The 25,785-nt window shown below is 43.5% G+C and overlaps 2 protein-coding genes across 5 annotated transcripts; both read right to left on the bottom strand.

Annotated features, from left to right (window-relative positions):
• Nucleotides 1-16: 16 nt before the first annotated feature.
• Nucleotides 17-5,701, bottom strand: LOC121183029 (complement C1q tumor necrosis factor-related protein 7). 2 transcript variants are annotated; one of them, XM_041039814.1, is made up of 5 exons: nt 5,296-5,701; nt 4,802-5,212; nt 2,915-2,954; nt 2,592-2,828; nt 17-895 (listed from the first exon to the last, which is right to left on the bottom strand). In XM_041039814.1, exons 4-5 carry the CDS (start codon nt 2,818-2,820, stop codon nt 267-269), a joined length of 858 nt encoding a protein of 285 aa, XP_040895748.1. In that variant the 5' UTR covers nt 2,821-2,828; nt 2,915-2,954; nt 4,802-5,212; nt 5,296-5,701; the 3' UTR covers nt 17-266. The 2 variants fall into 2 exon arrangements, with proteins under 2 accessions (XP_040895748.1, XP_040895747.1); XM_041039813.1 differs by lacking the exon at nt 2,915-2,954.
• A 2,590-nt stretch (nt 5,702-8,291) lies between these two features.
• cpeb2 (cytoplasmic polyadenylation element binding protein 2) lies at nt 8,292-21,503 on the bottom strand. Of its 3 annotated transcripts, XM_041039812.1 has the most exons (12): nt 20,332-20,716; nt 20,114-20,221; nt 18,306-18,575; nt 15,508-15,598; nt 13,434-13,484; nt 12,335-12,358; nt 10,909-11,082; nt 10,709-10,798; nt 10,392-10,510; nt 10,169-10,283; nt 9,782-9,963; nt 8,292-9,464 (listed from the first exon to the last, which is right to left on the bottom strand). In XM_041039812.1, the coding sequence occupies exons 1-12, from the start codon at nt 20,575-20,577 to the stop codon at nt 9,237-9,239; spliced, it is 1,698 nt and encodes a 565-aa protein (XP_040895746.1). In that variant the 5' UTR covers nt 20,578-20,716; the 3' UTR covers nt 8,292-9,236. The 3 variants fall into 3 exon arrangements, with proteins under 3 accessions (XP_040895746.1, XP_040895743.1, XP_040895744.1); XM_041039809.1 differs by having other exon boundaries at nt 20,114-21,503; XM_041039810.1 differs by lacking the exon at nt 12,335-12,358 and having other exon boundaries at nt 20,114-21,503.
• Nucleotides 21,504-25,785: the final 4,282 nt, after the last annotated feature.

The following is a 25,785-nucleotide window of genomic DNA, read 5'->3' as shown; positions in this document are numbered from 1 at the left end:
AAACTCCCAAACCAAGTTCTACCTCTCAACAATGTTTATTCAAGTTATTATTAAGTCCCACCCAAAACAATAAACCAGAAACTCGTTCAAGCTTTTTTATCAAATGATATAATCAGTAGATACGTCTCTACAGTCATAATATAACTAGCAGTACAAACATTTGTATAAAAATATAGTTTGACAATACCATGTGTGTAATAAAACTCAAATCATTTCAAAACAACAGTGACTAGCAGTTTTTGGTTTGATTTTGTGTTTTCCGGCTTCTATGCATAGTCCTCTGCCAGTGTGTCAAAGTAGTTTGTGTCAGCATAGAGCAGGAAGCCAGAGAACAAGCTGTCAGCCCAGCCAGGGTCTGCAAATAAACCATTCTGGTCATGGTAGAAGATTTCCAGCCACACCTCATCTTCTGGGTTCAGGTACATCACAGTGGACCCAGACGCCACGTCATGGTTTCCTGTGTTGGCGTCAAAGGTTTTGATGCGATACTGTCCATTCTGCACCAGACCAATAGCCAGGTGTTTGTTGGCCAGTGTAATGTCATACGAGAAATAATAAATGCCAGGGTATGCACAGATAAACTTGCCCGTCTGTGGGCTGTAGTGTCCGCCCTCATTAAAGAGGACCTTGTTGAACTTGATGGGGATGTTCTCTGCAGGGTAGCTGCTGGTGATTCCCACAGAGAAGGCAGATTTAGGCAGCAGGCTGCCACATTTACAGATTCCTGCAGTGCCACGTAGCCCCCGTTCGCCCTTATCCCCTTTCTCTCCTTCACGGCCTGGAGGACCAGGCTGGCCCACGTCTCCGTTCTCTCCTGCAGGGCCTCGCTTCCCTGCAGGGCCACGGTCACCTCGGCCTCCGATCTTACCTGTTGGACCAACCCTGCCCTTCAACCCTGAAACAGAGAAAACGGGATCATAATTTCTACATCATAACTGATGCCTTTGCTTTTTTATCGCTGTCTTTGTCAATCCCCTTCCATGTGAGTTTCTGTTCTGCACTTGTTGAACCAGACTATGGAAGGAACAGTCAATAGAAATAGATTTATCTACCCCACCCAGTGTCATTTATGAAGTCACCCTTGGAACCCAGCCACCTTGACACTGAAACAGCTCAGTTTGGCTTCATTCATCCAAACTGCCTTATATCCAGTTGACTTAATTTGCAGAGGAAATATCCTGGAGCTAGGAAACACTGTGAATCACATGCTGTATGTTTGTGCAAGATCAGTGGGCTATGCTGAATATGTAGCTTCCTGTCAGGTGAAGGTGTGTATCTGAAATTCCTGTTTCCACACATAATGGAAAACACAGGTGCATGACATTCATTTATCACTGACAGATTTATTGCAGGCCCGACTGAATGGATGAAATCAGTGCAGTATTTCTGTTAGATGCGGCTGATGCTGTCCTTCAAAATGTCTTTGCAACATCATGTCAGCTTTAAATAGATTAAATATTTACCCTCTGAATAACTTAAAAAAAGAAAATAGAGGCATACCAAACTGTGAACAACTATGATAAACTGTTTGTGTTGTTGGAAACTTGGAAAAGTTTACACGTGGGTGAAGAGCCAGTTGTATAACATCTCCTAATTTGGTAGAATTGCTGCAATGTAAAACCTAAAGGCATGTTAGGGAAACATTTACTGCAGGCCATCCACACACGCTCAGCCAAACCCCTGCAGATGAGACTTTTTCCAGCCCTCATAAAAATCCAGGCTTAGCCAGCACCGTGTCTCCCGTAATAATGCGTGTAAAATATGAAATATGACAGAGCAGCAGCCAGATGGCACGAAACAGTATGCCTTAAAAACTGCATTGAAACAGCGCTGAGCGGCCCCTTTAGCGGCAGACTTTGACATCCACAGCGTAGGAAGGAGCGCTACTGCAGATCCTTCATTCCCTCTGCTGTCAGACTGTACAGCTCAGCTGTTTAGTTGTACTCTGGTCTGGTCTAACTTTTCATCTGTTTATGGCAGGACTGCAATATCGTTTCTCACAGTACCTTCCTCATCACACATCCATCACTGTGTAAATTTGTATATAGCCAATGACATTCAACAAAGGCCCCAGGCTGGTTTATGATCAGTGTCTTAGCTCCGAAGCCCCTGGGGCAGCCCACGTGCCATTCATTAAAGAGGAAGGCTGTTGATGATGCTTGAAAGTTCTTGAAATAAAATCTAGTAAGTGAACCTTGAGTTTTCCAGTCTCAGTTAGGAAAATTTACACAGGATGTTTTCAAGCACAGTATCCATTTTCTGTGTACTGTCCATGATAATCATAGTCTTCTGGAGGAGTCAGAGGCCTGAGGCCTGCTCACATAGACCTGTCGTTCACCTCTCAGCCTGCAGTGGGTGCTGTTCTAAACAGCTCCTACAGAGTTTGTCGGACACATCATTTCCAAGGTTTTTACAAGGTTTTTTTTTCTGTGGAACTCATCAGTTCATCTTTGCCAGCTTCTGCTGATACCAGCTGTCAGATGAAAAAACGTTTCTGTGCCAGCTCTTCTCTTGCAGAGACTGGTGGTATTAACATGTTTTTTTTTGCACACATAAACTGATGCTGTATCTGTTTTGGTTTCATATTATACCTGGGTCTCCCTTTTCTCCCTTTTCACCCTTCCTGCCATCTCTGCCATCTCTTCCTGGGATACCCACATTCCCATCTGCTCCTGGGGGCCCGCTGGGACCGGGTTTGCCGGGCAGGCCCGGTGACCCGGGGACGCTGCAGATCAGACGTGACGCTCCTTTCAGCTTGGGTTCAAACAGCTGTCCAAAGACACAGTGGCACAGACAGACTACCCCCATCAACGTCCACATCTTCAAATCTGCAAATACAAACATGCATTTTGGGAGAACATTACTGACGTATGATGTGTCTGTAGGAACATCTCTGATGTGTTTTCACAATTACCTGAAAATTTGTAGCCTCATTCATATATTAGTAATTGTGTCTGAAGAGATCAAAAGCAAAGGGAAAAGATAAAAATCAAACAGGATGTCCTAGTGCCAGACTCAAACAGGTTCTGACCAGAAACATGAACCTGTAATCAGTTTTCACAACACTATCAAACACTGAAGGGATGTTGTCATGGTCGTAGACAGAACAAAAGCATATCAGCGAATCAAATTACTGATCAAATACAGCATGAGGCCAGATGTGAGTCTTGTAATGAGAAGCAATTGCTATTTGACTCTGTCTCACACACTGTTGTTTTCATCCACCACTCAATTGCATGTGAGGGACCTCAAACGAAAACTTTGTCCCTGTTCCAAGTCTTTTTTTTTGCCAAAACATTCCTGAGTCATGACATAATATCCATGAGCACAATTTCTGTCAGGGGAACCTCATCATGAAGCAATGGCACTTGAGCAAATAGAGACATTATACATTTATATTACACAAAGAGAGAGAGACGATCTCATCATAACTGTTTCACTAACAGAAAACAACCACAAGATCAAAAGTAACAACAACGATGACAATCCAGCTGTGCTGAATAAGTGACTACTCTTTTCAGTCCAATCTGGCAACCTTCCAGATGTTGGACATCAAAATTTCGAAATAATGCAATCATACGGACACTTGCTGACCAAATTCTTGAACAAGAAAATCCGTTGGGGGAGTTTGACCAAAAGCACAAAGTAAGATTTGTGGATCTGATAAATGCACATGCTTGTTCTTTGCATATCTGCCCTTGTGGGTGTGAGAATGAAAGTGTTGCATCTGCTCTTTGGCTGTCACTGGTCGGGGGGGGGGGGGGGGGGGGCGGCTTTGGAAAATGTGTGTCAGGTTTGCAGAGCGGGATCTTCCCCATGTCTGTCTATAAAAACAAGTGTCTCTTCACTGCCGCATGTTCTGCTTGTCACTACACATTTGGTTTGTCCGTCACTGCAAGCACATCAGACAAATTATGTGTGTACCATGGGACAATAAACACGATCAGATAAACAGGAAGGACACTTAAAACGCTTACGCACACAAACACACACAGCATGAACAAGCAGAGCCATTAGTGTAGCATGTTTTTGATTTTGAGGGTAATGAACTGGTCACAGAGCCAGTGTGAAGTCCTCTGAGACAGAAACCCCGCCCGCTCTGCAGCAATGATGTCAGCATCAGTAAAATGGCTATTATTAAAAAAAAATGGTGCTCTCTTTACACACACAGGCATGAGTGCATGTGCATGAGGTCATGGAGTGCATGCATGCATACACATACACACACACACACACAGATGTACACGTGAATCATTAACTCTGACTACTGTTGTCCTTTGGTTATGGTCATGTTTTTCCGAGTACGGCAGGTTCTTCAGACAAAATGAAAAGACTGTGTTTGAGTTTACTTCACTGAACAGTTCTGTGTCCACTTTGACAAACAGCAGTCTCTGTGATGTTTCTGACTGACATCAGATACAAATCTCACAATAATGCCTGAGACGATTTGTTATTCCACGTCCTCGTGTTAAAAAGAAGTAACCAGATCCTTTCAGGGAGATCATGTACCATTTACAGTACGTGGATACGTTTGGGTAAATACAGTTACACACACTAAGAAGCCATGCACGCTTACAGGACATGTGGAGACAACTCTACAAACAAATACTGACACATACAGACAGGTATTTGCAAAGTTATCCAAGTTATTCACTCAGCAAGTCCTGCTGAAAAAGGTCAAATCATGAAAACAGCAGTGTTTCAGTGGTGTCCATTACTTTTGTCATCCTTCTGAATGAAGGAGACGTCCTGTGATAGTCAACAAACAGTGCAGACAGAAGTATGTGACCAATGTTCTTACCCCAGAGCCGGCAGCTGTTCATCTCCAAAGCTGATCAGAGTTCTCAGTGTCTTCGTCCTATCTGCTCAGATTCCGGTCTTTTTGATGATTTGAGTCCTTGATGAACATGTTACTTGCCTTTTCCTGCTGCGCTCCCAGACAAGCAGAGCTCAACTGCTTTGCTGCTGACGGCGTGTTGTAGTGCGGCAGCAGCAGCAGCAGGAGCAGACTGGATTCCCTCCATCCAACCCTCCTTCCTTCCCCTCACCTCTTATCCACTCCCTTCTCCCTGCCTCATAAACTTCCCAAGGCGAACAGCTGTCCTCCAGGCAAGCGCTTCAGAATCAACAGCATTATGTCATGGATGAAGAAATATGAGACATTCCAGTGTAGAAGTCAGCAACTTGGATCTTGTAGAATAAAGCTGTTTTTCTGAAAAGTCAGATGAATAAATGCCAGAAGTCATTTGTCACGTTGACCTCAGAGTTGATCTCAGCCGTATTTCTCACACTTACCTCTAGATGGCGCCAACAATTATGTGAGTGAGTCGTCTTCTTGGATTATTTCCTTTTCTCGTTTGGTTAAATGGAGGTCGCCTTTAAAGGTACTGTGTGAAAAACGTGTCTCCAAAATCAGCTGACATAAAACAGTAGATTACAGTGTGATGGTTTTTCAGTCATATTAAAATGTACATTTTGGTTCAGCACACCGTTTCTGTTTTTCTTCAGAACACGAGCAGAAATACTGGACATGCTACAAACAACGAGTCAGGAGCAGTCAGATTATACGAAGCACGGTCCACGGTCCCTCATTCACCGGACAGTCAAAGTATATATACTGCACAGCTCATTTAAAGTCTCCCTGCTCAGTACACACGGAGAAAACACAGGGAAGCAGCAGCAGCAGCCATGTTGTGTCCAAACAGAATGGGTCTTTATTCAGGAAGTGAAAGGAAAAAACAAAACAAAGATTGTAATCAACACCCCATTTAAATACAAAACCAACAAAAATAAAAATAAACATGATATTCATTTTGCATATCAGAGAACCATTCAGTTATAATTACAATCCAAACACCTCATAAACCACTTTTGTGAATCTATACACAAACTCTGATTTAGAAATTAGTCACTTTAACAATAAAATTACAAATATTTAGCTTTAAAAATAATTAAACTCAAAATAATATCTTAGCAATTAGCATCTTAAAATTATATATAGTGTATTTCCACATAAAAATACAAAATAATACCAATGACATTTAAATATGAAAAATTATTCCAAGAACTCTGCTATTATTAAATGAAATAAAAACGTGGGATAAAACAAGATGAAATGAAATAGAAATATGCATGAAAAAGTCTCTCCTTTTGTTAGCAAAACACTATCCAAAATAACTACAATCATTTACATCAGTACAAAGATATCTGGATTTAAAAATAGTTGCAATGAAAAAACGGGGTTTATTTTTTCTGACAGTAAAAAATGACACTGTGGATCAGAAATCTGCAAAATATGCAATGAAAAAAATAAATCTGCATTAAAAAGGTTTACACTGTAGTTCTTACTTTTATACAAACATTAGAAACAGTATTGCACATCACAACACAGATTCGAGGTTAGTCAGCCTTTCAAAATGTGTTATATTCAAGTTTCAGAGCATCTACGAGGACAGGCAGCTGGGGCCTCGATGCAACAGGGGAGAATCTCAAGTGTCTTCCAAGAATATAATAAAACCTTCATGTTTCCTTCCTTCAAATGAAATGTGTCATGTGTATCAAAATAAGAATCAGCTGTATATCAAAAAATTTGATGTTGTTACTAATGACATGATTCTTTGTCTTTAAACAGAACTTTTGGACATAATTATCGCTGGAGGGGGGGAAATAAATTGTATAATAATCCTATTTAAATAGAAAAATACAATCAAAATCAAATAGGTTTTTTTTGTCTACAAAAATAGTGAAATAAATATGATTTTTACAAAAACAAAGACACGTACAGAACAAAGAAACAGTGTTCAACATAGAAAATAGAACCTCACAAGAACAGCACGAGTCAAGTGTTACAGGTGACGATATTCAAACATGTTCGCATCGGACACCATGAGAACTAAAGCCACGGGGGACGGCGGGAGCTCCTTCTTTTTTTCATCTCGATCGCCACTCCGACTCCCGCTCCTCACAACATCCAGACTACATTAGTTAATATATTAGAAAATATTGGATTCCTGCTCTACTCATACAGAACAAAGATAACTTAAGACCACTGCTGCACGCTACATCTTAAATAAGTAATCATGAAAAAATAAAATTTAATAAATCATCTGTAGAATTATAAATAGGTGGAGGTTTTTCAGAGAATCCACATCTGGACTGAAATCACTTCAGGGGGCGAATAAGGAGAAAAATGAGGGGGATATAGAAAAGTAGTGCATAATATATATCATCAAAAACATACTGAAGGGCCAGTGATGGGTAAGTAGTTGACACAAACAAATTAAAATATGTGAATCAGCAATAAGTAATCAGTTTCATTAAGGGTTTGTGACAGTACACGCTTGATGCCTGAACACCGACAGCGAGGAGCACACACCAGGGCATGGAACACAAAAACCACGACGACACGAGAACAACACACGTGTACAGTACCGAACGGGCGGCTGGGCCACCGTCCTCACAGAAAGATTGTCCCTAAATAGTTTTTAAGAGTACTTCAAGGGTCACGGTGGGAAATCAAACGGACAAACAATACAAACATCTTTAGCACGCCAAGAGACCAAGTGTCATCATCCACACTGTAACAGCTTGGTTAGGAGATATGGAGAAACTTCATCTTCCAGTAACTGGGCCAGAGTGTCATGGAGCTGCAGCCACACACAACAACTGTCTCAAGTAGTCATTACAAAATAAGCAGCTCAGCAAAATGAACATGTTCCAGAGATGCTTATTAACACGACCTTCAGTCTAGGCCCACTTCTCCCACTTAAATCTTCCAAGCTGACCAGGTCTTTTGTTTTGTGTTTGGTCTGCCTGGGCGATGCTACGTCAGATTAACCTTTGGAACCGTACAAAGATACAAGACAGGAAGGGTGAAGGCAAGAAAAGTTATTTTGATGTTTTAATTCTCCTCTACGTAGTATGTTGGAAACTAAACTAGAGCCTCAGTCTACACTAACAACAGTCGCACAGCACAGGGACGACACACGAACACAAACCACTGAACACCACTCTGCTTCTCAACAGGATTTTTTTTTTTGCCATACAAACCACCATGTCACAAAATGATGGCGTCCACTAAGTCTACAGTAGAACCAATATCACTTTTTGTATTGTTAAGTATGTAAACGGATCAAACAACAGATAAACATCAATGCATGCAAGTTTAAATATGTTTTTTTTTTTAGTTATTTAGCTTTGTCTGAATTTTTTCCCTCTTAGGCATCTGTAAAAGATGGTCATGCTACTGACTATAGAATTTTATGTCTTGTCTTTAATTATGATTTCAGTGGTTTGTTTATTTTTTTTTTTCTCAGTGTTTTTTTCTCACATTTATCCTGCATGCTAGTTGTGTAGCTAAGCCTATTGTCATAACATGCACTTTAACTCTTTCCATGGCAATGGGGGCCATTAGTGGTCGAGTGCATACTGCATTTCATTTTACATGATTCTGGTTTATAAATGGCATTAAATATAATACCTACACATCTATTCATATATATGTATATATAGCAGCAAAGCTTCTAAAATAACTTGTTAAGTATAAATGTTGAATACAGTTAGAAGAAACCAGATTTTGTATTTTGAGGTATCACTCTATGGGTCAGTGTGAGCGCAGAAATAACCTTAATAATCTTTTTTTTTTTTCATAAACTCTGTAACAAGAAGAGCGAGCCCATGGCGACGTTATAAAACAACCATTTGTTTTGCGGCAGAAATGTGTCCATTTTAAGCTTCCTATCATTTTGCTACCTTTGGTTAATGACCTGGGGCAGGCGTCAACGTTAGAGAATCGAGGTTTTCCCATAAACAAGTGTGCACTACACGCACTGTGGGGTGGCTAGCAGCAGACAAACAGACAGACAAGCTGCCCCCATGCAAAAACATTCCCGTATCTACTTTAAATCTCACATACAAAAATAATAATGATAAAAAAACCTACAAAAATCAATCTCTTTTTAAATCTCCTCTTAGAAAAGATGAAAGTACCACAAAAGAGTTGTAGAGTTGTCAGAGCCTGAGATGTGAGGGGGGTTTTGGTGAAAAACTGAGGCTTGTGGTGTTTGGCTGCTACAAAAGATATATAGATATATATAGTATATACTGTATAGTGTTACGCACTCGATTATACTGATAGCTTAGGAGAGCAGGAGAGGCAGAGCGATGCTCTTATTCCTGTTAGCCAGTGTTTCATTTCCCTTCCCTCTGACTGTGTCACCATGGCTGCGGCCTCATCTCTAGTTCCAGCGGAAGTGAATCTGGCGGGGCCGGTCGGCTCCCTCTTTGACCAGGGGCTTGTGAAACTCTCGTCCGGCGCGGGAGTGGATGTTGGCCCAGCAGAACTCGCAGTAGTACTGCAGACAGGTGACATTAGCACAGAAGAAGGGGGCAAATTTCCCTCCGCAGCGTGCGCCCTGACACTCATCACACAGCTGATCATCCAGGACGTAGGGCTTCACCTCCACCTGCATACGCGCACACATTTTTGGAGACAACATGGAAAGTGCATCAAGAAATACAGCAGGAATATAACATGTTCCTCTAGAAGCAGAGATGGGGAAGGAAGCTAATTCAATCAGCCTTAATTAGCTTTTGATCACCATAGCAACAAGCTGCTGCTTGTCTGTGGTGATGCTGATATCACACACTCACACACACACACACACACACACACACACACACGCAGGCATGCATCAAAATGAGTGAATGACACATCCTATTAACGACTGAGTCACACACTACATGAAAAGTAGGGAATTTGGGAATGAAGGGGAGGATGTACCCGCTTGTCAATGTCGCCATGCTGCAGCTGGACGAATCTCGCGCTGATGGCGGCGATGTAACTCTGCTGATTGGAGAAGGCCACTCGCCCTGCACCCTTAGGGTATTTGAGCTCCGGATCGGTGTCGATTCCCGCGTAGCAGACTCCACCGTAGAGACGATCCATAATCATGGCCAGCTCAACTTGTCAGAGAGCGAACAAAAGGAGAAAAGTAGAACAGATGAGTGAAAGGACGAGAGTGATGACAAGTGATGAGGAAGTTACACAGCAGGATGTGAGAGACTGGGGGGGGAGAAGCTGTCAGACTGTGGTCCCTGATGGGATTTCTGGTCTCAGATCTGTCTGTTCTCAGAAACTGTTCGAGAATAAGAAAACTGGTGTAATTACTTGCTCTCAGGGGACGAGGTACACCTCCCACAAAGATGGTCTTGCGGGGATCAAGGGGCTGAGATCCGTCCATCACAAAATCACTGTCGCTCAGGTTCCAAGGTCGAATTTGCACCTGAAGTCAAAATCATTAAACATCAAATGAAAATTTTTGATTATTCTGGAAATTTTTCAGTGAATGTACTTTGGCTTTTTCAGTGTGAGCTGGTCCTGTAGAACTCACAGGTTTGTCCTTAATGGTGGGACTGGAGACGCACAGGTACAGCTTCCCATCCTCCTCCATGCAGGCTTCAATCAGGGCCTGCACTGAGCTCTCCTCCTGGAACAGCAGGAATGCGTATCCTAGGAAACACACACATACACACATGCACAGCCTCAGTGTCAGCATTAAACACATATGCTCTTACCTCTGTTTATCAGTATTTAATGCTTCCTCATTCAGCAGCATCATAGCTTCACACCATCCAATCTCAATGTAAATACTGTTCGTCAGCCATAAACGTGTGTCTCATATGGAGAACAGCTGCTTTTTTTCTGTACCTTTCGGTGGAAAGTAGGATTTGCTCTCTGCTTTGTGTGGCCAGTCCACCACCAGGTGACCAAAGCGGCGGAAGCTTGAGGTTATTTCATCTGAGGGAAAGTGGAAAAGTAGATAAGAGAGACAGAAAAGTGTTTGATAAAAACGAAAGACCAACTGTGGGTGGTATAATGCAACCATGAAAGACTGTTTTATGTCTCACCTTCATCTATGTCAGGGGGCAAACCTCCCACAAACACCTTACGGGAGAAGCGCTCAATGCGTTCCCCGTTTTGGTGGGGGTAACAGTTGGGGGAGCCAAGGACTCCTTGGACACCCTGGTTGCCGTGGCCATCATCGAGGAGATTGTCATCAATAGGGAAGAGGGAGGAGCGGCCTGGTGGAAAATAAACGCAGATAAAGTAACAACAAATGTCAAGTATTCTATTAAACACTCACAAGCAGGAACACTCACAAACATGTATTTAAAGCCAGTCTAATCACAGTACCCGCCTCTCCTTTCTGGTATTTTATATCTCTGCTGCGACATGGATAATTCCAGAGGAGAGGCTATCTATTAAATAATGTGTCTGCTTTTATTGCAGCTCTATTCTGAGCGGCTGTGAGACAAAGCACCGGCTTAACGTGAGGATTATACAGTTTGGTTTTTACAGATCTGTGACTGGGACACGCAACCATGTGTGCTCCACTCTGAGCAGTGTGGTGCATGAAGCAGGTGTGGAACAGAGCTGTTAATAACATCGCTGAGCAGTATGGAACCCCACAGTGTTCAGTATTACATCTATAAAAAAGTCATAATAAATTGTGTAAAACATATAAATGACACAATAACATGACATAATTTACTAAACGAAGCTCGTCTACTGCATATTTATGCTTTTATTTTATGCTTATTTTATAATGGCATGTTCCTCAAAGCCACTTTCATTTCATGCCACTATTTATTTAATAATGTGACGTTTGGTGACTGTGGAGCTCCAGCTGCTCTCTCACCTTTCAGCCAGTCACACTGTTAATGCTAACAGCTAACTTTAGCTGGTTAATTCAGCTTTCACTCTGTGCTGTTTTTGATTCTAATGCTCTTCCTGTGTCACACTCCATTCATGCATTCAGTCGCTCTCTGCCTGTCACTGCCGTTATCACTTCCAAGTGAATATACACTGGCTTATTCCCACCATTCCCACCTACTGTCTGCCATATTGTCTATTGTCCTTTTCCCGCTGTAGCCAGGTAGCATGTGCAGCCTTGTTACACGAAGGTTGAAAGGCCGTCAGGGTTTAGATACCGTGGCTGTGTACTTACTGCAGCAGCCTCTGATGGGTTGATCCAACAGGCCGTAACTTTAGCATTGTTGTTACCTAACTAACCCAAGCTAACTGGCTAAATTTACAGTTGTTGAGTTTGCTAGCTTTAGAGAAGCAGGCGTTGTGTGACTGGCTGAAGGTTGAGGGGGGGAGGTGAAAACACTTCGTTCATTTATATATTTTACATAAGTTACTTAAGTGATTATTTAGTTCATAACTAACAGACTGAAGGCCTCAGCAGTTTGGTTCCCATTCAAGCAGTAAAGCATGCCACAACAGAATAAGCCACAAGGCAAAAGGTATGTTGTAGAAAGCTGAGTTTACCTCGACGTCTCCCATAGCTCCTGGCTGCATGTAGAAAAGTACAGAGTTCAAGTTTCAGCTGTGCAGATTTTTCGTAAAGGACATATGTAACTTCTATATAAACTTAAATCTACAGAGTCTTATAATTCATTTACCTGTAAGAGGTAATTTAGTCAACGTCAAATGAGCTATAAGTCAGAAAAATACATACATTTACATCCTCCTGAGACCCAGAACAAGATTTATAATTTATAATTATAGTATCTTTGGGAAAAAAAATATAGAAAAGAAAAGAAAAACAGGAAATATACTTTGTTGAGCACATCAAGACATAGAATGGACGTCAGCTCTGTGTGGTGAAACACAGGAATTAAATAAACATCAAAATTATATAAGGGGAGCCATTTGGAGAACTAGAGAAAGACACTTGTCGAGGTCCAACTCCACGTTACATCACTGAAAAGCTCTGGATGTCCTTTATCAAGGAAAACAAGGCTCATCACTGCTATAAAAACTGCGTCCAACCGAAGACAAAAATGAATTTATGATTCCTGAGTCTCAGGAGGAAACAGAAAAACCCAGACAACAGCAGAAATAATAAGAATAAAAAAAAAACACGCTCATAATTATTTCCAAACGCCGTGTGACCCAGATCTGTGTCCTGTTATAAAACCAGATTTTATTTTTGACACCCACATGACTTGTGTCCACGTGTGAGTCTGCAGGGCTACACTGAAAATTTACATCTTAATGAAAGGATGTAACAAAGTGCTGTTTGTGGTGCATTCAAAGTCCCCACAGGAGTCAGTATAACAATGGTAACACTGCTTGCCACGTGAGCACCATCAGGTAACATTAGTATGATCTCTGAAACTGATGGAAAAGCCAGTGCAGTCAGCATACAGTTACTCTGTATGGGTTTGTTAAAAACACAGAATACAGATTAAAAAATAAGGATTCATATTCTCATCTGTGCACCAAACCTCACACCTCAACTAGTGTGACCCTAGAGTACCACTGTAGGTCTGCTGAGTGTTTCTAATGAGGCTACACAGTAACAGTGAAGGCATCATGAGAGCTGGAGACACAAAGGGAGAAGATGGTGCTAAGAGATAATTACCATTGAGCATGAGTAGGCCGTCAGCCCCGGGGTTAGGGCATCCCACACGGCCTGACATGAGAAACAGACACACACACACACACACACACACACACACACACACACACACACACACACACACACACACACACACACACACAAATAGGGATGAGACACAGAGCAGATGGAGAGGACAGGGTGAGGCCAATGTGTATACATGAGAGCAAGAACACACACAAAACACACACACACACATCTACATTGCCTGCCCCCGAATGTGTTCAAAACAGCCATGTTACATGTTACATGTCTACAGCGAGTGTGAGCCCTGAACGACTGCGACTTCTCCACCAGCACTATGAGGTGACCTCGTTACTGACTGAAGCCAGGAATCACGTTTATGATATGTATTTCAATTATGGCTGAAATAATATGTCAATCAAACAATTAGCTGATCAACGGAAAATTAATCTGTAACAAACCGATTAACTCACAAAATGTTTTTAAGCAAAAATGCTTGTTCAAGCCTGATAATGAGAGTATTTACTGTTTTCTTAGTTTGCTAAACAACATCTTTGTGTTTTGGACTGCAGAGCGGACAAAACAAGCTTTATATTTAAATGCCATCTTAGGCTCTGGGGAATTATGATGGATAGTTTTCACATTATTCTAACATTTTTTTAGACTGAATGACAGACAGAGAGAATAATCTGCAGATTAATCAGTGATGAAAATGCTCATTTCAATCACATTTCAGTTGCGTTGTTTTTTTTTTTGCTATTTTTGTTCATGTGATCTCTTTATAATCTCTAAGTCTAAGTTTTGCCTTTATATACAAATGTTAAAGCCCCTGTGTGTTGGTTTTTTAACATGTTTATACCATCTTTTAAATTATTCTGATGCCACAAGGTTTTGTTTGTGGAAAATATGTGTTGGTGTGTGTTGTTGTCCACCACACTGCGGCACCAAAATCAGAAATTTTCAAATTCTACATAGCGACTTTAAAAACATTATTAACAAGTGCTGTCCAGAATAAGGATCAATCTTCATCGCCTGATTTCTTAACAAAGCACTGTTTTATTTCATTGCCATTGCATTTAACGTCCACTTGCAGCATTACCATTATGGCAGAATACACTGTTGTGTTAGCCGTGGCAATGCTATAAATGGCAGAGCCCATCCTTGCAAGCCCTCCTTCGCTCTCGTCTCCTCTCTTGGCTGTCATACACAGTGTGTGAAAGTGTGATCACATCTAAAATTAGTCCAGATCCCCCTCTCTCTGCTGTGCACACTGGCCCATGTCCTCTCCATCTGCTTCAGCAGGAAAAACAAGAAACTCGCCCAAGGAAGGAGGGCACAGGATGAGTCCTGATTTCAGCAGGGTCTTAATGAAGACGACAAATAACCAAACCTGCTCAAGAATCTACAAATACACAGGCTGTATGCATGGTTTGGTTTTACTAGCGTTGTTATTTCTGGGTTAGGTTTTAAAGGGAGAGTGTAGCTGGCCTGTGAGGCTGTAAATGAGCTACAAGCAGCCGTCACTGGAAGAGGAGGGTAAGAACGGTGCGGTTATTTGACACTGCTCCTCTGATGTCCAGCAGCTGAGCCCAGGAGGCCAGGACAGTGTCACACTACAGTACATTCTCTGCCTGCTCCATGAGGAATAATTCAAAAGAGACCAAGTACTATATATGTACATCTTTTAGTTGAAAAATTCCAAGTTCCTGTGATCTGCTCACGCCTGATCTGTCAGAAAACATCTGTGACTAGTTAGAGATATTAACAGCAACGAAAAGCCCCTCCTCCCTCTCTCCTCCACTCCTTACTCTGCTCTGAGTGCTGCCCAGGTTAAGTAGTAACAGGATCAGAGCTGGAGGGTCATGTAAATGTGCAGCTGGTGGCAGAAGTATTAAGCTCTCAGCAGGGGGAAAATAAGCCGGTGTGTGGAAAAGCAACACATCTCTGAGAGCAACGGGCCGTTTCACTTCCCTGCACCGAGTCGCTTTGCATAGATGTTGGGTTTCCTATCCGAACACGATCACCTCCCTCTGACCCCCCCCACACGTAGACAGAAAGGGAAAGGGAATCTTACCTTTCATCGGATCCTGCTCGGCTCGCATGATGTCAATCAGAGAGCTCTCCAGGGAGTGCATGTTCAGACTGTCGTACATTCTGGAGCGGTCCTGTGAAAGCAGAGGTTTTATATATGACATAACCGACAGAACAAACACACGTCATGATGCATGTCAAACTCCCCACGCTTCTAACACACTTCTGTGATTTGGCTTATGAATAATAAAGCCTCAGAGGCACGAGTATTTGGCTTAACATGTAAGAGATTTAAGGGTGCGAGGAGCTCACGCTTGGATTAACATTCTTTCCATATTTATTCACTTTAGGAGTCTGAAGGTATGTTTGCGAGCAGTCTATACGATGGATTCCCCAAGACCTCTGGACTCGTTCCCGGAGGCAGATGGAGAGAGAATGGAAACCAGAAACAGGAGTGGCATTTAGACGGAGAGCTGAGATGGAGGTTATGAGCTCATCAGCTCTTCCAGTGAGATAGTTATCCTTAACAACTATGACAGACTCATATGGTTATATACTGGTGACTAACAAACCACAGAGCGCCAAGCCTGCCCTACAAAACCCAACATAATAACAGGGTAAAGGTCAATTCAATACACTCTGAGATATGAAAGGTTGTAGGCTGTGTTGTTTTTACATTTATTTTCAAAGCAATGGTGACAGTAAATTAGAAAATGGAGAGTGAAGAACTGGATTAGATGGCATGGCACGGAAAGCATAGAATTACAGCTAAGATATTCTTCTAATGGAGAGTTTGTTAGGAATGATAATATAATTCAGTAGCTGGCAGTTTGCTACAGTACTCCATCACTGCATTACCTGTTTTTTTTAGTTTGATAATGGGATCACTGATTAATCCTAAACAGGCTGCCGGAGAACTGGCTTCTCATCTGCTGCTGATCAGTGCTATAGAAGCGCCATCTTTAAAGTGTCAGTTTAACTAAAGTACAAGAAGATTTATTTTCTCATTTACCTCTTACAATATCTAGCTACGTACATCAGTATATTTTAATTATTCCAGGTGTGTGGTAATCAACAGCATCTTCGATTCTAGATTCTTAATACCACTGAAGGTAGCTGAGTAAATATGTTTTTTTTTGGTGATAATTTTGGTGAACTGAACCTTTAAACCAACCAGGTTTCCAAGGCTTCCAGAATGGTGTAAGGAGTACTCCATCAGCTTAGCATCGCACTGCTCCACGGCCCCAGTTCTTTCTCATTTTCAACCCCAAATTTAAAAATTCATCTGATTTCACGCAGCTTCCTCTGCGGTCCCTAAAGACTTACGTGTAAAACTGGACTGAACTTGTCTGGCATGACGGAGGGGTTAGAAACTGTGACACACATGTAAATTAACACGTCTGCGAGAATCATGCTGTCAGATGACTATTCTCTTCTACTTTCAAAAAGTAGTGTTTCAAGGTGATGGTATGAATTAGTGGTAGAAAATTGCTGTACAATTTTAAGACATTGTCAAGTAACCAGATTCACCACAGGCACAGTTCCACTTACTGAAACTAAAAGTCCCCTGCCTTCCTCCGTCCTCCCCTGCGAGATGTTAAAAACATGACACAGCAGAGATATAGTACGTAACTGTCTGCCAAGCATTAAACAGAAAGGAAGGAAGGAAAAGATTTGGAATCTGAAAAATTCTGGGTCCGACAGTGTTTATGGAAATTAACAATCCATGGAGTCAGGCCTGTTTCCTGGAATAGGAAGCGTTGTACTTCTTGGCACTGATACTACTAATAATCTGAGCTCATAGCAACAGTAAAACCACTGGGTGACACCATTATTTAGGTGATATCATTATTTTAGTTAGAATGAATCACAGTAATGAATATCTTCTCAATTAATAGAAGTTTTAAAATGTGCTATTATTCTGGTATCTATTACAAACAGACACTTTGCCAGTATACACAGTAAAGTAACTGATTAACTAAGGTTATGTTTCATGGCTTTTACTGGGTGTTAAATATGTGTAGAGGTTCTTATTAGGCACACTGCATTATAACCTGTACTCTGGGGCACTGTCTTTTTATGAAGATATATACATCGGTACTTTCTTGTTCAAGAAAAGGGATTAATTTAATTTGGAGAACTAATGATGATTTATCTGTTGGTGGTGAAGGAGAAAAAAAATAAATCAAAACGTGACCTTTCACCATCCAGACCCTGCTGCAGCTCTGACAGAGGAGAGCAGAGGCACCACAGCAGCATGTGACGACCACTGACAGACCTCTCTGACAGACCGGGTAAATGTAACGTGGAATAGGATTCCGTTTCCGTAAGATGCACAACACACAAAGAGCTTTGGCAGCCCTGGAAAGTGAAGTAGATCTCCTCTACAAGATGTTAGTATCCTGAAAATGAATTCAGCCCAGCCCCCACTTTGTTACACCCTCAGTAAAATCTGCAGAGCGAATCAGTTCAAACACCTCCCCTCTGATTGAAATGCTAACACGCTGTCCCGTTTATGGTAATTTACATCTTCTCACTGCCACATCTGTCTGAAGAGTCCTTCGTTCCAAGTTTTTCTATTGATAAAAATAATTCTCTCTCAGTTTCTGTTTCACTGAGGGACCTCAGTCGAAACTCTTTCTCTCACACACACACGCCTCCATTATTCCCTTTGTCTAATCTTGAGTTTGCCTACTGGTTCTTTCCCACCTTTAAAGCCACTGATTCTCACACTGTCACGCAAAAACAAAACCCTCCCAGTCACAAACACAAACACACCAAACGAATCATCCAACAAAACCAGCAACAGCAGCCAATGCACGATCAACCCAAAACACATACCTGCAGGGGCAACAAGGTGTTGCTGTTGCTGTCTGTGCGAAACATGTTTTCCTCTATCCAGGACTTAGGCCCCAGTGATCCCCCAGAGCGTGGGAACTTGGGAGGAGCGATGACGTTGCTGGAGAAGGGCTTCTTCAAGGGCGAGACGTGACTGACCGAGCCAGGTACGCACATGCCGCTGCCTCTGCGGTGGTCCCGGCCCCAGGACACGCCCCCGGAGCCCCAGCCGTTCCCCTGGTGGCTGCCCCAGGGAGACTGCTTCACCATGGGCTGCACACGTCAATGAGAGGACATGGAGGGGGTGGAGAGATGGAAGGTTAGAAAGAGCGTGGACATGCTTTAGTATCTATCTTTCCATTTCATGCTATCCTGCCTTTCTATCCTTCTTTTTCTCCCTGTGCCACAGCCGAGCTTGATCTGCTCCTGTAACGGGTGGGTAGATAAGAAGATTTAGGGCTTTAAGACTAATACTAAGTATCCCGTGCGCTGCGACACCGCCAGCGTAGGTTACACACACTCTCTCTCTACCTGGACCTTGTGTTCACTCTTAATTATACATTGAATCGCATCATGCTTAATCTTGTGTGCTCTCACGTGGAAATCTTACACAAAGCACTTCCTGTTTCTCACACGCTCCATACATAACGTAACATTAAGTCCTTTTTGCTTAGGCTCCACTGCTAACAGCTGTGTGGAGAATCAGATGGTGTTTAGATGAGCTTGAAATAAATGTTTTAATATCTAAAAGACAGGATCATGTAAGTGCTGTTCAAGGAAAACTGAAGTCCTTGGGAGGTTGGCTTAGAGGCCTGGCGGAAATAAATATGTGAGAACTAGCTTTTTACTTTTGAACAAAACAAGTTTTTGTTTCCTGCTCCACTCTGTATTTTCATGTGGTTTTCTCCTTTAAATGTGCTGGCCCTTTGGATATGCGTGTCACTGTGGGACCAAAAGGGCTGGCTGTCTTTTGAGAGTTTAATGAAAATATATTTACACAGCACTCGTAATCAAAGCAAGGGGTTAAAGGTCAGTGAAACAAAAACACCACAGATGCACTGTAAGCACACCCAGTCACACACACACACACACACACACACGCCCAATGTGCAAATCACACGAGAAACCTGAAGCCAAAGGCGACTAACACATACACCCCAAGACTATCCCCTAATATGAACCTTCATGTAAACTGCTAATGCCACTGGTCCATCTTCAGGGTCCCTTAACTGTCTGCCACTACACACACACACACAAACACTAAGATACTAGATGTTTTCATTTGACCCAAATAAGCACCCATTTAGGACACCAAACCCTGTGAGCCTTTGTATTCCTACTGAGTGAACCACAAGACAGGGATGGTCCAGTGCCATGTGACTGCGTCCCACTGCCAGCTTCCAGGAGAGAACAACGGCTAGATTCTGTGATACTCCCTTGTTCCCCTGTTCATCCCTCCCTCCCTTTGCCTGAAGAGTAGTGACTTCAGCCCTTGCGGAGGACATAACAAATGCATTATGAAGAAAAAGAAAAAGAAAACTATTTATCCCTCAAAAACTCCGGCTGCATAATGAAAACACACACACACGCACACACACACAACTCTTAAGGCTATGTTTTATCTCCACAGTGTCACAAGATGATCCCTAACCTAAGGACATTCAAGTGCATGTATGAAAACCTAAGATCTTGATTCAAAAAGGCTAAAAATAAATGAGTTTATTTTATTCTATTTTTGCTCATCATACTGTTAGAGGACTGCCAACCATCCTGTGCCACCTTCATGTAATTTCTGCCCTATAGCAGCTCACCTGATGTTGGTTGTAATTGTTCCTCTGCTGCAGGAAGGCGCCCTGCTGGGGATGCATCTGGGGACTGACCGGGGACCTGCGGCTCTGCGGCTGCTGAGGGACGTTTATCTGGGGCGAGAAAGGACCGCTGAAGCCCTGCACATTAATCCCGGCGCACGGATTAGCTGACACCGGCGAAAAACTCTGGAAGAAGGCCGGGTTGATGGAGGAGGGGATACCTGGGTAGAAGCTGTTGTCAGAGTCCGTGTTGGGCATCTGGTTAATGGCGTTCGCGTGGATGGGGTTGATGGAGTTGGGTGCGGGTGGGGGCGAGGAACTGGTCTGGACGGACCAAGGGGTGCCAAAACCAGGGAGAGAAGGTGAAGACGAGCCCCCGCTGGCGCTCTGCATCTCCGGGGTGGGGAGGTTCGGGAAAGCGGCACCGAGACCTCCGGACAACATGTTGCCGGTGCTGCTGCTGCCATTGCCGTTATTTATATGGTGGGTGATGGGGGAGTCCATTTGGATCTTGTTTGGATTTACGGAAGTGGGCGATGGCGACGCAGCATCGGCTTCAGCCTCTTCCACTGGAGAGCCGCGGGGGTCAGCAGCGCTGGGGTCGGGCTTGGAGAAGGGCTGCCTCTGCGGCAGGTGACTGAAATGTCCCTGGGGTGGGGGCGACTCTGTGGGGCTAAACTCAGTGTGCTGACTTAACTGCTGATGTATTTTGCGGCTGTGCTGAAGGTCACAGATAGACTGGGTCGGGCAAAAATGATCTCGATCGAAATCGGAAAAAGCTGTCTTCTGGTTTAGATGGTTATAATCCGGCGTGAACGAGCTCAGCTGGCTGTCGCGGTAGTCGGTGTGGTTCGGTTGTTCCGCAGACTGGCTGACCGTGCTGCTGTTGCTGTCCTTTTCCTCGGTTGACGGGGGCAGTTGCGTGGTTGTCACCCCCACAGGCTCATCCTGCATGTTTTGCTGATGCGCAGCAGCTGACAGGAACAGCGAGGACGCGGCGACGCTGCTGAAGGGCGAACCGGGGAGAGGACTGTCCGAAGGAAACCGGCAGGACGAGGCGTAGTATCCGTCAGCCGGCTAAAAGATACCGAATCCGGCTTCCAAATGAAGCAAATAAATGCGTTTTGAAAATATATTTTAACTGAATGAGGTCTCTTTAATTGGAAAATGTCTGTGAATAGGCTGCAGGCTAAAGGCAGAGACAGAGAGGAGGGGGTCTGGCCTATGCAAATAGTCGACTCGTTCCGGTCGTAATCTCTGTTTTACTCGGTGATATTATCATCTATCTAAAGACCGAGCTCTTTCGGCCTTGTGCTGGGTTAGCCTAGCCTGTGCGGTCCATTCCCGTCCGACCGTGCTACCCCCTCCTCCGGTTACCGGCTGTGCTGCTGCGGCAGAGGATTAAAGATCCCCGACTGAACCTACGTCACGACCGCATCACGCCTCGGTGCGCCCGCCTCGAGCCCCGAGCTCGAGCTGCAGAGAGCACCGCATTGTTTACGTCATTGTTTCATTATTCATAAAGTGCAGTAGGCCTACACCCTCAGCAGGACCCGGGAAGTAGCCGACGGCCGGGTGAGGTGCGCCGTGGGCCTAATTACAGCTCAGAGAGTCATTCATATTCCCGCAGAGGCGAGTGGTTTGTCTGTTTCTCGGTAATCAGTTCAAAATGCTCCACCTCTGTGATGGGCTATTGATTTTTATGTAGGCGAAACTCCTATAGTAATTTATATTTAGGCCTGTGTTGTATTGCATAGTACAGTATTCCATTGTATTTTGAATTAAATGACGTTGCCCAATTCCAGAGCCATTTCTTTGATTTTATTCCTCATTCAACCTCCAACAGAACACAGAATACAGATGAACAGACTCTGGGAGCTTCTCAAAGTTCTGCAGGACGAATGAAATTTCCCAACTTGGTGTCACTCTATGAGGATAATCTCTCCCATTCGGGCTCTGGATGTCTCATACCAGACTACGCGGTGTGGCACAGTTTGCTTCGGCCTGTGCCCATTAGTATTCAGTCCACAACTACTGTGCGTGCGTCTGCGCCAGCGTCACTTTACGCACGGACGCCAACAGCTAAATATAGTTTTCTATGTCAGCGCCTGTCAGGGGAGATGAATCTCCATCGCCTGTTCTGAACTCAAAACTGTCAAGCAACCCCACCATATGATCTGCCTCGTAAATGGCCACCACAAGCGCTGTATGGCTCCTGGCAAATTATATTTAAATGTGGATGGGACGGTGTGAGCGTGTGATTCCTGAGCGTGTCATCATCTGACTGCTCATTTGTGTCTGAGGACTAAGGAGAAAAACAACAGAGGGGTTTAGGCTTACTCTTCTCCCAGCACATGACAGTAAATGTCTTTTATTCACTTTAAAATACAAAGATAAGCATCAGCTGGGAACTGGGGAGATGCAAATGAGGACCACTTCTGTTTCAGTAGTTAAAGCTGCAGTTAAGGATCATTATTGTGTCATTCCAATGCCTTTAGTATGTGAACATAGGGACCTATTTGTTGTATAAAAATAAACAGACCAGACTCACTTCTCTTCATCAAGTCTTAAACTGAATAAATTATTGCACCCTGTGTGTGTGAATATGGTTTCTAATGAGGAAGACAGATACCAGAGTAGCAAAGCAATGTGCATGATCAACCTACCATCTGGTCTCTGCTAATGATGATGGCTTATCTCAGCACAAACTGCACGCAGCTTTCCGCCCTGCATTGTCACCTATACAATGCCTTTTTAATCAAAAGCACCTGGTGAGAAAAGGAAATGAAACTCTCTTAACCTCACCTAAAACTCAGAGAATAATTGTAGACTAAATGTTGTGAAGTGTGTTGTTATGGCTGCTGGGAGTCTGCCAAGTGTGTACACAGGAAGGAATCAAATCACATACATTATCATTACTGTTGTGACACAGTTTTCCATCAGTGCTACAAAGCTTTTCCTGCATGACTGAAGTTTTGGTGGTTTGAATGTCACATTCCCACAATTTTAGCACAGCATGAACCTTATCAGTGACAGGATTTGACCCCAATCACTGATGTCTTGATTCAATTTAGCCTTTTCACAGCACCTTGAGCTGTTTTAGGAAGTAAGAAGACACCCCCCCAGAAATTCCCCATCACAAGGTCCCAGATGGGACAGTCCCACCAGCGAGGGGGCAGGTGTGGTGACCATGGTTAGTGCTGAGCACCAGTGATTAGCCTGGCCCAGTAAGTGCTGGAGGGAGTTAAATGGGGCAGGCTGCCAGCTGCTGGTGTCTGATGATGATGGGCTGGGGGAGGGGGTCAGGCAGGGTGGGTGGGGGTGGAGGCGGGGGTGGTGTTAAAGGGGAATTGCAGGGCTGGGAGGGGGGGCATTCTCTGACTCCCAGCTGCCCTACTACATTCAGAATGTGACACATCAATCCGACTAACTTGAGCATAGTTCTGCTTATTTATATTCACCCTTGGATTCTGCTGACCGTGCACGCTGGAGCATATAGTGCACATGGGAAACAAATATAAACATAAGAACATCAATATGTGCATGCACATACAATCTGATCATGCACGTGAATGCATCATATTAAAGCCGCCGCACGCTTCATTTTAACCAGGTTACTGGTTACGTTGCCACTGCGGGTTATTAGGAAGCACCTGGCCGACTAAGCACTATCACATTTCACTGTGTTTGTAAAGCTACCGCTGTTTAGAAGTCTGTCAGAGTGGATGGCTGTCACACTGCAGCTGCAGTCGTCATAGCAACAGGTAATCTGCATTTCTTTTTGTGTGGTTGATTAGTCTGTTTGACTGAGGGCTCTCTCTCTCAGTCTCTGTCTATGTTTGAAGGGCTGGGTGGAGGGCATTGATCAGCTCATTGTGTTTGACAGACCTATCCATCACCTCTGATGACTCTATTCTGGGATTGATGGGGTGTGTTCCATCTCCTATAATCCTATCTGAGCGTACAGGAAGTATGCCTCCTGTGTGCCACTCAACACTGGGGTCGTGTTTCAAAGATGTCATCGGGCGGAGGTGCCAGCGACCTACTTTTTCACTGGAAACCATGAGAATTCAGATGGTGAAAATAAATTCAGGTTTGTAGAATCTGCACCGTTTCGACTGGCCTCCATTGCTCTGGATAATCAACAGACCTCGTTGTGAGCAGTTTTCATTGGAACTACTTTCTGTGGTAGAAATGATCCATATGAAACCTGTTCACTGTGAAGTAGGTGAGTTATCCAGGGTACGTGGGGAAGCATTTATCCTGGAAAATGACAGTGCTGAATCTCTGAGTGTAATTTCGTAGTTGATGTCTCCAAACCTGGGCAGATACCACTTGAGATAAAAGTAAAAATATACATATTAAAACATTTTTTATGATTTGAGTGAACTGACCCTTCAACTGTTTTTTTTCCCTCCATTTACATAGGACCAAGGCGTGTTCTACCTGAGGTTATAATTTTGGTAGTCTGCAGTTTTAATGCATCAGATCATGGAGGGTTTTTGATCTGATTTGCACCCAGCATGGCCTCCAGGACGGAGGTGTCTTTGTTGCACTAAATTGTCCCTTTGTTATGTCTCTCTGGGCACTGAACAGCTCTTTGTGCTGCTGACTGATAAAGCTTCTGCAAACAGTCATCTCGCTCACACACATGCGCACACACACACAAACACAGACACATAGCCAGAGGTGTCGGTAACGATGTTACTTTCACATTAGATCACAAACTTACAGACGGACAGACCCTGTGAGAGCAGATGACTGGATAAGCTTATCTCTCAACCAAACTGGGGCTCGTCACCAGTGGTCACACCTACTGTTCTCACTAAGCCACTGCTGCTACAGAATCAGAAAGGCCCTCCCATCTATGATTTGTGTTGTTCTGTGAGATTGAATTAGCAGTAGGTCCGTATCAGAGTGGCACGTATTTGCATTTTATGGCCCACTGCAGAAGGCGTGCAGGACTGATTAGGTGGCTGGTTTCGCCAAGGCTGCAGGACTGAGACGAGGCAGGCACATCTGTTATACTTTACAGATATTAGACGTGTGGAAGTGTGTAATTCTCCTCCTCAGACTGGGCTCTGTACGACCTCACAGCGGTATAGGTAACTCAAAAGATCAATCTTTTGTTCAATTAAGATAAAGCTCATTATTTAGATCAGTTGGGTCCTGTTTTCTTTGTGGTAGCGCTCTCCTGATCAGTGCTCTTGTCTCTAATCCCGTTCCCAATATTCCCACGAGTGCTCTCCAGCGACTGTCCACATCACATCTGTCTACTCTCTGGCTTCAGAAATGGCATTATCTTAATGTCAGAGTAAATTTCCTTTGGTTGTTGCACAGAAGCCAGAGCTCTGTTGTAACAGCAAACATTCACATGAACAGATAACAGCCTCCAGCCTTCTGCTTTCCATAGGGCCCTTTATTTGCACACAAATACATGAATAGCACACACACACACACACACACACACACACACACACACACACACACACACACACACACACACACACACACACACACACACACACACTGCACGCACACACACACACACACACACACACACACAGACCATAATGTCAGCCACCAACAGGGGTCTCAGACATATGTGGATGCCTGCAATGCTGTGTAAAGGAGAAACAAAGAGGAAACCAGTCTAGCCACTGACTGATTCAATC

This window comes from Toxotes jaculatrix, chromosome 6, assembly GCF_017976425.1.
Source record: "Toxotes jaculatrix isolate fToxJac2 chromosome 6, fToxJac2.pri, whole genome shotgun sequence".
Classification (NCBI taxonomy): Eukaryota; Metazoa; Chordata; class Actinopteri; family Toxotidae; genus Toxotes; species Toxotes jaculatrix.
The sequence above is the reverse complement of the archived record's forward strand: the minus strand, read 5'-3'. Positions and strand labels throughout refer to the sequence as shown.